We start from the raw sequence: 12475 nt of genomic DNA, 5'->3' as shown, positions 1-12475 counted from the left end.
AGTGTGGATTTTTGAATACATATTATTATATTTTGAATTTTTGAAAACTGAAAGCATCACAAATCTTCATGTCATCAAAAAAAAAACAGAGCCCCAGAGCCTTGCGTTCTGGTGCCACCAACTCTACTTCAGCATCGATTAGTTAATTCTCCAGTAAATTATTAAACAAACTCATCATGCAGTGACTCTGAGAGGAGCCTTCTCTCTTCACAGTAAAATCCTAACCGATGAGAAAGACCCTTCAAACACGTTTCTGCCTGTAGATGCAAATTTAAAAACATCTGATTGGATAACTGCATTTTCATGAATTAAAAAGGCAAATAAAAATGTTAACGTAACTCTGAGGGTTCCCCACTGAAGAATAGACAGACGAGGTTATACACTGTTATTACAGCAGGACCAGTTCTGTTATTAAGAAAAAGGATCAGTCATGCTTGATTTCAGATTTCCAAAACAACAACAAAAAAAAAATTAGTTTATCATCATATTCCAGTTTAATGACTGGAATCTGTTTAACACGGCACAGCTAAGTTGCTAAAATTCATAACTTAGCTTGTTATTATTCATGCGGTGAGAAAAGAAGACGTGAGCAGTTGTGCACTTGATACAATATCTAACTCCTCTCCGTTAAAAAAAATAAATAAATAAATCAACACTTAAAGAAAATGCCCAAGTTAGGTAAATAAAGTTCTCAGCGGGTTTTGAATCAGCAGTGAATAATCATGTGTTTTTAGCTTGAAATTACAGAATAACTATTATTCTGACCTTGCAAGTCTTTCCATCAAACCGGGCTTTGCATGCGCTGTGATTTTTATAGCAGACCACACACACGCTCCAGGTAACCTCGAACGTTATAGGGCTGAGTCCTGCTATAAAAGTGTCTCGCTTAAAATACCATATTGATCTATCCGACCAAGAATAAAGCTCTCTCAAATGCTCAGGCGTTAAAAATATTCAACTCCCCTTTGTGGGATTTAGGGAGTTGGTTGAAATACTTTTAAAGCGGGCCCTACTGCTGATCTATGATGCATTAGTTAACACCTGTTTCTGTTTTACAGGAGGTGACTGCTGAAGGCTGAAGGGTGGGGAGCATGTACAAATTTAGTTTGGAGTAACTCGGCACATATGGAAACCTGACCTTCATAAGAGAATCGTTTCCTGGCATCTCTTTCTACATGCCGGCCCTGCTTCGATGTCAACATGTCTCTCAAAGACTGCAGTCCACAAAGGGGGCACAGTCACAGCTTCCACAGTCTGGCAGTCCTGGCTGAAAACTATGGGAAAAGGCCTGTTAGGACATTTTTGGACTTTAGACACACAAACGTGCCTGAAACTCTGGACACCAAGGTCTTTCCCCTGTTTTTATTCAACTTGAGGTGCATCTCAAAAGTCAAAGTAGTCAGCCTGCTTATGGGCTTGACACTGATGTTCCTCATTATGGTTTCATATGTCCTGATGTGGGACAAGAAGGGGCTGTTTGCCTTGCCTCATCAGTTCAGACCCATGGATCGCAGGACGGACATGACCACGACTGAAGCTTCTATTGAAAACAGCTTTATAAACCTGAAACTGTTGATGAACACGACCAGCTTCAAACAACAGTGCACATCCAGGAAGATACCTGATGAAAAGGACATTATAGACACAGATCCTCATGTGAGTCATTTTTGACTGCAAAACAAAAAAAACAACAACACATCGGTGTCTACATAACCTGTCTAGTTTGCATCCGAATAACAAATCAGTCCTGAATTTAAAAAGACTAAAACCCACCAGTGTTTTATTTATGTTTGTTGGTAAAAGTGATCTATAAAAATAAGCTGCGGCCTCACCATTAAATGACCACTTTACTTACTCCACAAAGCTCATAATGAACTGCCATTATGATGCACAACTGCAGATCTGCTGTGATTCCCATTATTTTAGGTAGACTTTTAGAAAGAGCACCAATACTTGGCTTGGTAAAGCTGAAATGACACATGTTGCAACAAATGCGTCTTGACATTAAATACCACTTAGCGGCATGCATCAAACACGGGCGAATCCTTTTGAATTACAGGCCAAAGAGGTGATGGAAATGCTGCAAAATCTTGTAATGTGATCCCTAATTATAAAGTACTAATGATGTTTTGATGCATTTATGCTTTTAAATGTTTCATGGTTTGATGCGTATGCACAACATAAACAGAGGACAAATTATAATGGTCGCCACAGCACGACAGCAAGATACAGAGTATCACACTGTAGTTTCATGTTCTAGCTAATTTTCATGTACTCTTCAGTTGTTCTCAGTAATCCCTCGCCACTTCTTACCCAACATCAAGAGTCCATGCTGGTATGAGGAGATCTCAGGTGAGCTCAGCTCAGACCCATACAAGAGCAATCGCTTCAGTCTGCGCTCGAAGAGCTTCAAGAACGTCTGCGACCACATGCGAGCCGACTTCCCTCGGCACGTATGGCACAGAGATGGCAAACGGTTCCGACTGCGCTGCTTACCGTACTTCTACATCATTGGCCAACCAAAATGTGGCACAACAGACTTGTTCCAGAGGCTGCTGATGCTCCCAGAGGTCAAATTCAACACAATAAAGGAGCCGCACTGGTGGACCAGGAAACGGTTTGGTAAGGCAGAAGGATTGCAGGATTTATTAGCTTTCTTGCAAACAGATTGATGATAAACGAGGAGATGTACCTTGATGGGTGAAGCCTTGTGATCGTTGTAAGGTTGCTAAGCAACCAGCAGAAACTGCAGGAAGTAGCTGGACAAGACTAAGGAATGATCCAGCAAGCACATAAGTAATCCTGCAGGTCTCATAGGGGTGATTAAACCTGAATGTTGTTTTTTTTTTTTTTTTAACTTCAAACAGGTTATTGTTATAGATGTGATCGTGGTGTTACTGTAGAAGAAGAAAAAAAAAGTCAAGAAGAGTAGACATTTGACATATTGTCAAAAATATTAATATTATAAGTGAAAATTGCTGCACTGCAAGTTTTTTTATATACAGTATTTTTTTTTGTTATGGAACAAACCACTTTTGTCCTTTAAAACTGAAACAGTCAATTAAAGCGAAGAGTTCTTTGATATAGTTCTTCATAACCTCTAAACTACGTTTCATAAATTCAACGCTGCTGCAAAATTACTCATTTCAGCAGTTCCTGAACTTGTAATAACTTTATCATTTAATTAGCAAGAAGTCTTGTGTCGTGGAAAAAAAGAGATTCCCAAAACAGACTTCATCAGATTTATTTACAAAAGCTTTAGAGAGCAGTCCAGCCGAACATGCAATTACAAGATTACGCTCTGTGTGAAACTCTGACCTGCTCGAACTCTCTGGACCGTACAAGTTAGTTTTATAGAATAACCTCCAGCTCAGGCCTCAGTCCCTCCTCCATGTCCGAGCCGCCATCGAAAGGTCCGCTTGCAGACAGGAAGGAGTGGATCTGAGTCAAGGACTGTGCTTGAAACACGTCACCATGTCAAATCAACTCTATCATATCAATATCACATCAATCAGCTGATGAGGTTATCAGAACAAGTTCCTTCTGCTCCTCACTGACTGGTCACAGTAAGAGTGATTATACTTGGGACTGTAAATATCACACATCAGAGCAGAAGGATGTTCCCGCAGGAGAGTTATTGATCATGATGACTGCAAATAATACACATTACACTGACACTTGTTACTTCTTCTCCATAATGAGCTATATTTTTATCCTATTACAGCATTGTGAATTTAAATCTGTATGCAGATGACCAAAAATGCTTGTGGGTAGTTTCAAGTAAATGTTTCAATATGATTGATTGATCCTTAAAAGATTTTTTATGGAAAAGCAATCTATAAATGAGTCAATAATGAGTGTTATTTTACTGTGGCCCTGCAGGGTATATCCGTTTCAAACAAGGCTTCCAGGAGCGTTTTCCTATAGAGGATTACTTGGATCTGTTTGACTTGGCAGCTCAAAGGATCCAAGAAGGAATCAGTGGAAATTCATCTGGAGACCAGTGTGCGCGCCACATTATAACAGGTGAGCACATGTGAAAGTGTGTGTTTGTGTCCACGTCTTCAGCGCCTTTTGTGTTTTCATGAAAATAAAACTTTTCATTTTTTTGCTTCCACTTTCTGGTTTTAGGGTCGCTGAACTTGATTCTGATGGTATTTCAGATTACAGGTCTTGTTGAGTAAAAACAACGACGGTGATTGTATTTTACACTGTATCATTTACAGGTGTGCACAGAAGTATACCCTGGCAGAATTAACAATTTTATTTGGTCTTTTTTTGCAGAGAATATGAACGATAATGCAAAAACTTATCTTTCCCTCATGGTTAGTGGTTAGGTGAAGCCATTTATTATTTCAAAAAAGTGTTTCACATCATAATAACAACAGAAAATAAGCAAATGTCTCTGATCAAAAATGTACATATTCACATATTTTGTCAGGGTATGTACATTTTTGAGAACCAATGCTTCAAATTTCTTATGAGCTGCAGGTGTGATGCTTATATGATGTATGATGCTAATGATTGCTTTTAGAAGGTTGGTAATGAGTTTAATATAATAATCAAATTTACAAGGTGAGCAATATGATTATAGTCTGCTGGGGCATGTTTTTTTTTTTACCCCCATTGTAACTTTTAAAGTAGTTTATAAATGAGTTTCATGATGACTTGGCAACGCCAGAACAAGTTGCCATGTTTCTTCAGCTGTGAGCAAATATGGAATAAAAATCTTCTGAATGAATAGATAGTTATCTGTTTTATGTTACTGCAGAGCTTTAATCTACTTTTCCATCTCCATAATCAGAAATAGATTGAGATATTCTGAGGTTTGCAGACAAGATATTTAGATTGTTCCCTGTCTGTCAGTGATGAAGCTTGTTTTTGTCCCAGTGCTGAATCTTTTGCAGTCTTACAGTTTCATCAAAACCAAAGTAAGACACTTACTCAAGAAATGAAACACAAGTGAAGATTAAAGTGCGTTGGATTCAGCAGCCAGAGAGAAGGAAGACGTATTATTTTCAGTCAGTATTTTACAATATGCCCTCTCTTTAGAGACACTAAAATGTTTGAAGAATTAGGAGATGGTGACGGGAAATACTTTCACGTTATTTAACATATATTGTGATGTGAAAACACTTGTCCAAAGTCCTTTTGTATGAAAGGAAATTCATCCCATCATCATCCATTTTTATCTTGATTCACTCCCCTTTTTCTTTTTGTTATTCAAAAGTTTAATATTTAAAAACTTTGACTAATCCTGAGTATCACTGGAGAATTCATATACATATTCAATACATTTACTTGAGTTACCTAATAGTGTGAATGCTCATGAAGCATTCACACTATTAGGATCCATTTCTCTTCTGTACATTTTTCAGCACATTTCTCATTTCAGCTTGTTATGCTTCCTTCAGCTTATTCTGAAAGTTTCAGCTTTTCCCACTATTTCAGCTACTATTTAGCTGTTTCATGCAAATTAAAGATTTTTCATCTAATTTCACTTTTTTTTTTGCACTCTTTTCAACTTTTTTCAACCTAATTCAGGAACAGTGTGCTCTCTCCACTTCCTTCTTGTAATTTTAGCTTCTTGCTTTTTCAGTTACTTTTCAGCTATTTTATGCTAATTTCAGCTTTTTTTCAGATAATTCCCACTTTTGTGCACATTTCTGCTTCTTTTCAGTAAACATGTTTGTTTTGCTTTCTTCTTCTAATTTAAGATTGTTCTACCGTTTCAGCTACTTTTTCAACATTTTTAACTAGATTCAGTTGTTTTCAGATAAATTCAAGTTTTATGGTAATTTCTGCTACTTTCAGCTTGTTGTGCTTCTTTCAGTTTTTTTCTACTAGTTTTAGCTTTTTCAGCTATTTCAGCTATTAGTTAGCTGTTTTATGCCAATTTTAGCTTTTTAAGCTAATTCTACTTTTTTAGAGCTCATTTGAGCTCATTCCACTTTCTCATAGTTTAAGCTTCTTTCTGTATTTTCAGCTACTTTTCAGCCATTTTTGCTCATTTCTGCTTTTTTTAAAGCTCATTTCCTAATTTTTGAACCGATTTCTGCTTATCTAAACCTAATTCAGCAAATATGTGTTCTTTTTGCTTTCTTCTGCAAATATTGGCTTATTATTCCATTTCAGCTATATTTCAGCAATTTTTTTAGCTAGTTTTAGCAGTTTTTTTTCTTTATTTTTATTCATTTTATAATAATAAAAAAAACACAAAACAATTAACATACAGACAACAAAAGAAATAAAATTATAAAATGAAAGGTGGCAGATGAAGAAAAAAATCTTATCATATCTGCCCCCTATTTTATGATAAACAATTTAAACAAACAACTTCCTTTGAATACAAAAAAGAGATAAACAACACATTAACTTCCTTAATCGCAATGAATTACTGTTTGAACTCATTTCAAATATATTGTTTCAACAATTTATCCTTGACCATTCTTTTGCATTGATTTAGCTTCTTTAACATCAGTTCCTAATTCATTTCATAACCCAACTCCTTGAATTATGGTAGACCTTCCTTTTAAAGTAGTTCTATACTTGGGCTTCACAAACATGTCTGTTCCCTTAAGATTATAACAACTCAATTGTTTAACAATATACACCTGGATATTCAAAGGCAAAACATTATTGTGCGCTCTATACATCACTGACAATATATTATAATCCACCAAATCATAGAACTTCAGCAATTTGGTATTATAAAATAATATACTTGATGGATGCCGATAATGTTTTCTAGTAATAATTCTTAAAACTCTTTTCTGCAAAACAAAAAAAGGCTTTGTAATTGATTTACATGCCTTTCCCCAAATACTAATACAATAAATCTAATGTGGAACAATAATTGTATTATATAACAAATAAAGTGCCTTTTCATTCAATAGATCCCTAACTCTATAAAATATTGCAATAGATTTAGATAATTTCATTTTAACAGAACTTATATGTCGTTTCCAGGACAGTTTGTCATCAATTATGACACCCAAGAATTTCGCCTCATGGACTCTATGAATTTCGGAGCCATCAATTTTAAATGAGACATCAATAGATTTATTTTTATTACTAAAAATCATATAATTGGTTTTATCTAAATTTAATGTTAATTTATTAAGTTTAAACCAAAACTGAACTTTATCAAGTTCAGTCATCATTAATTCCACTGTTTGTTCAATACTCTTACCAAAACTAAAAAATGTGGTATCATCAGCAAATAAAATACATTTAAGGAGACCAGACACCTTAACCAAATCATTAACATACAAAATAAACAATTTTGGTCCCAACACCGATCCCTGAGGAACTCCGCATGTTATAGTGCTGTGATCAGATTTCACATCATCCATCTGAACAAACTGTGTCCTTTCCCTCAAATAACTAGATACCCACTGCAGCGCTACTCCTCTAATACCATACCTATGTAACTTGTCAAGGAGTATAGAGTGGTCAACAGTATCAAATGCTTTCTTTAAATCCACAAAAACATTAACACAGTATTGTTTTTGATCAACAGCTGTTGATACTTTTTCAATTAATTCCATAAGAGCCATAGATGTTGAATTATTTGCTCTGAACCCATATTGACTGTCAGTTAGAATATTATGTTTTTCAACAAATTTGTCCAATCTACTAACAAATAGTTTTTCCAATATTTTTGAAAACTGTGGTAACAAGGATATCAGTCTGTAATTATTGAATAAACATTTATCACCACTTTTGAAAAGAGGAACCACCTTCGCCACTTTCATTTGATCTGGAAATACTCCTGTTGTAAAGGACAAATTACATATGTATGTAAATGGCTCAATTACATGACCTATTATGTCCTTTACAAATGTCATATCCATATCCATATAATCTTTGGATTTTTTATCTGCAAATTTATTAACTATGTTTATTATTTCTTCATTATTTGTCCCATTAAGGAACATACTGTTTAAACAATCCTCAATTAAATAGTTAACATTTTTGTCAACTTTAGGTATTTCAGCTGCAAGGTTTGTTCCAATCTTCACAAAATACTGATTAAATTTATTAACAATTTCATTTTTATCATTGATTTCCTCATTGTTTATTACAAAATTCTGTGAGGTACCAGTTTTTGCTACATGTTTTTTTAAAACACTATTCACTACTCTCCATGTGGCCCTCATATTTCCACCACTTTTATTCAATAAATCACTATAATATGCTTTCTTATGTTTTCTTATAATCCCTACTAATTTATTTGTGTACCTCTTATATCTATCTTCTGCCTCTTGTGTTTTACATTTCAAAAAACATGAGTACAAATAATTCTTCTTTTTACATGCGTTTCTCAATCCTTTAGTCATCCATTGTTGGTCTACAATATTCTTTTTGGTATAGTTCTTTTGTACACAATTCTTTTCATATAAAGTTTCCAAAATATCATTAACATATCGTATGATTTGTTTACATCTTTAACATACACACTTTCCCAATTTTGTTTAACAAGATCATCTTTTAATTTGTCTAAAGCTTTTTTTGATGTATTTATTTTTCTTTTCATACTAGCAGTTATTTTCATAATATTATGATACTTATTATATATTGTAAAAACCGGTAAGTGATCACTGAGATCTGTCGTCAAAATACCACTAGTCACATCCCCATTTATTGTATTTGTAAATATATTATCAATTATTGTTGCACTGTGAGTTGTGATTCTTGTTGGTCTTGATATCAATGGGTAAAGATTTAAAGTATGCATGGAGTCTATAAATGTACTGATATTATTAGAATCTCTATTATTCCCCAAATCGATATTAAAATCACCACATAAAAATATTGTTTTATTGCAATTCTTTTCTAGTAGTTCTATGATTCTATCTGTAAACAATTCTATATTTGAATCAGGTGGTCGATATACACAACTAATTATAATGTTTTTATCATTTTTATTATTTATTTCTATTGTTACCATTTCAATTATGTTATCATCAATAATTGACATTTCATCAATTAATTTACATTTTACCGAATTATTTACAAATAGAGCCACACCACCACCTTTCCTGTTAATTCTATTCATATTAAATAATTCATACCCATCAATATGGGCATTATTTATATTTTCATCATTTAACCATGTTTCTGAAAATGCTAATATTGTAAAAGTCCTATTTAATTGTCTTAAGTAGTCAGTTATCATAGAAATATTTGCATTCAAACTCCTACTATTGAAATGGATTATTGATAGACCAGACTTTGTTAAACTTAAATCATTAAACTGTTTTTCATTGTAGTATTCACAATCCTTGGTAATTGGAAAAAAACCTGCATCAATCTCATCATCAACACTATATATTTTCGGTTCTGAATCTTCATTCTCTATCATTGATGGAGATATTCTTTCACTAGACTAATATTTATTACCATCTCATCTCTAGTTTATCCATATTTTTCCAATTCCTTCAGTTCTTTGATTATTTTAGCCTGTTGTCCTTCTTTTACTTTTATCCAAAAGCAAGTTCTTTAGCAATAAGCATTTACACTGCATTTTCGCAGGAAATGCAATTTATTTATATAATTACTTTTACTCACCTCATTAAATACTGTAATAACCAACTAACTAAATAAATAAATAAATAAACCAATCATTCAAGAAGTGAGATTTTGACAATTTTAAGCATTTTTCCATCATTTTGTTCTAACAAAAAAAAATCAATTGGCCTTTTTAGCTTCAATGTATTGGAACACACTGGTGTATAATACTTAATTTGACTGTATTTGCCTGAAAAAAAAAATTCTGATAAATGCCTTAAAACTTGAATATGTGCCAAATGAGCTGAAGTGAATAGAAACAAAATGCATTTGTATGTACAGATCTGTAAGGTTTACATTAAGACTGCTCTTACTCACAGGTGAAGCCAGTGCTTCCACTATGTGGGATAATCAAGCCTGGAGCTACCTCCATCCAGACCTGGAGCAGTCAGAGCCTCCATTCCTGGCTCAGGACTTCATCCACACAGTCCAGCCTGGAGCCAGAATCATCATCATCCTCAGAGATCCAGTGGAAAGGTAAAAATAATCCGTACGCAGGTGTGTGAAGCTGGAACATTTGGTTTTCAAAGAGTTTAGGTTACATCTAATCAGGTTTTCCTATAATTCATCAGTGTCAAACAGCGTAATTGTTTAGAATAAGAAAATTATCTGCACAATCCAACAAAATGGAATGTCTTCCGTCCAGTTGGCTTTAAACTCTGCTTTAATCTGCCCACAGGCTTTACTCTGACTACTTGTATTTTACCATGGCCAACAAGTCTGCAGAGGATTTCCATCAGAAGGTCGTAGAATCTGTCCAGCTGTTTCAGTCCTGCCTCTCGGAGAGATCCCTCCGTTCCTGTGTCTACAACACCAGCCTCTTCTACACCATGCCGGTTAGCTCAGGTTCTTTCATCCAAGTATATTAACCTTTTTCAACAAGATTATGCTTTTATTTGTTTATTTTTAGTTTAGGATTTCTGTTTAAAAAGACTATAAACAGGTGTTTCAGCAATTTTAATTTGAATAAAATTAACTTAACACCACTGAACTAAAAAAAAAAAAAAAAAAAGTTTTGTTTTTTTTGTTTGTTTTTTCTTCTCATGTCTTATTCCAAGCAAGTCACATTTTTTGAGAAAAATTACTTGTGAGCTCAGGGAAGGAAGATTAGTCCACAACATAAAGTTGACAATCTAAAAAACAAAAAGCTTGACAAGTTTTTTTGTTTGTTTTTTTAAGTTTACTGCTTAGGAGAACAAATTTCCATTAAAAAAAAAGTCATGTACTGTTTGTATTAACTGCAGCTGCAGCGCCTTGATAAAAACAACAACTGTATTTTAAACTATTTACGTTTATATTTTGTTTGCATTGTAGCGCCCTCTGCTGGATTTAATATGTCTTTACCGCTGGACTAAATCAATTTCAAGTTCAAGTCAATTTTATTGTCTTTGGTGTCAAATGCATGAGGTGGAATTAAATTATGTACACATGATCCCAACAATAGCAAAAATATAGATGGTAAAAAGAAACAATATATAAGGATCTAAAATTTACACTATTAAATATAATCCTCTTTTCATTTAACACAAACATTTAAAATTAATTTAGGGCAGCAAAGTGATTTTAAATGCATTAAAACACATACAATTTATGGACCTCATCAGTTTAAAATAAATTTAAGTGTTTGCGTTTTTATATAAATACATGAGTGTGTGTGTGTTTGCATGTATGTATTTGTATAGATTGAATTTTTAAATATAAAATGGACAAAATTAATATAATTTCACGCACAATTCCAAAAATGGGCCTGACAAAATTATTGGAGCCTTTTCAGAATTGTAATTTTCTTATTGTTTACTTGGCGTTAGTTTCTGTTTTTTTTTTGTTTTTTTTTCTCAACTTCAGAAAATTATCTTTTTTATTTATTGTGTTATCTTTTATTTGCAGGTGAGACTAACTCTGGGAATGTACTTTGTCTTCTTAGTGGACTGGCTGACAGTCTTCCATAGAGAGCAGATTTTAGTTCTTCGACTGGAGGACTACGCAGCCAACCTCAAAAACACCATCAGGACAGTTTTTGATTTTCTCAGTGTAGGTGTGTATCCAACACACATAGAAAAATCAGCAGCACAGTGTGCATGTTAGCAACTATTGATAATGCTTTTATTCTTATTTTCTTACATGCCCTCTCTTCAAAGGCCCTTTGTCTGAGCAAGTGGAGGCAGCTCTCAGCAAACGGCCCATGTCTAACACCCGGCGGGTCCAAGACAAGAACCTCGGTCCGATGCTTCCAGCCACCAGAAACCTCCTCAGCAGGTTCTATCTGCCCTTCAACAGTGAACTGTCCAGTGTGTTGAACAACAGCGCCTTTCTATGGAGTTACAGCAGAATGGACACTGACAAATGAACTTTAGAAAACAGGCAAATCAACAAGCTGGAGCACCTGCACTAAGACAACCTGCTGTCACAAATCTGTGATATTTATTTGCTTTTAAAGGAGAGTTATGGATAATAAATAAAGAAAATTTTATTATAAAATAGCATTCTTTTATTTATTAAAGAAAGACTATTCTACATATGAACTCTAAATTGTCCCTAGGTGTGAGTGAGAGAGTGAATGGTTGTTTGTCTCGTTTGTCTCTATGTGGCCCTGTGATGGACTTGCGACCCGTCCAGGGTGTACCCCGCCCCTCGCACAGTGATTGCTGGACATGGGCACCAGCGACCCCCGTGACCCAAAAATGGAATAAACGGGTAAAGATAATGGATGGATGGATATTCGACATATCTTTGAAACTTGTTAATAACTAAATGCAAATAAAATAAATTTGTGTTTTTAATATTTTATGTTATTATACATTCCAACTTTACCTTTTGTGGGTATTGCCTTTTTTATGTGTGGTGCAAACCAAACTATCATTAAAGATGTGAAATTTATATACAAATCTATTTCATTTGCAAA

The 12475-nt window shown here is 34.2% G+C and overlaps 1 protein-coding gene across 1 annotated transcript; it reads left to right on the top strand.

Annotated features, from left to right (window-relative positions):
• The first annotated feature begins 1128 nt into the window (after positions 1 to 1128).
• Positions 1129 to 12008, top strand: LOC119419016 (carbohydrate sulfotransferase 15). The gene is made up of 7 exons (XM_037686314.1): positions 1129 to 1656; positions 2283 to 2622; positions 3883 to 4026; positions 9894 to 10050; positions 10253 to 10409; positions 11461 to 11608; positions 11712 to 12008. The coding sequence occupies exons 1-7, from the start codon at positions 1201 to 1203 to the stop codon at positions 11918 to 11920; spliced, it is 1611 nt and encodes a 536-aa protein (XP_037542242.1). The 5' UTR covers positions 1129 to 1200; the 3' UTR covers positions 11921 to 12008.
• Positions 12009 to 12475: the final 467 nt, after the last annotated feature.

This window comes from Nematolebias whitei, chromosome 1 (genome assembly GCF_014905685.2).
Source record: "Nematolebias whitei isolate Nwh7 chromosome 1, NemWhi1, whole genome shotgun sequence".
Classification (NCBI taxonomy): domain Eukaryota; kingdom Metazoa; phylum Chordata; class Actinopteri; order Cyprinodontiformes; family Rivulidae; genus Nematolebias; species Nematolebias whitei.
The sequence above is the reverse complement of the archived record's forward strand: the minus strand, read 5'-3'. Positions and strand labels throughout refer to the sequence as shown.

Coding starts and splice junctions, on each gene's coding strand:
- LOC119419016 (XM_037686314.1), top strand. CDS start 1,201: ATGTCTCTCAAAGACTGCAGTCCACAAAGGGGGCACAGTCACAGCTTC. Junction 10,051..10,252: donor CTCAGAGATCCAGTGGAAAG/GTAAAAATAATC, acceptor ATCTGCCCACAG/GCTTTACTCTGACTACTTGT. Junction 11,609..11,711: donor TTTTGATTTTCTCAGTGTAG/GTGTGTATCCAA, acceptor CTCTCTTCAAAG/GCCCTTTGTCTGAGCAAGTG.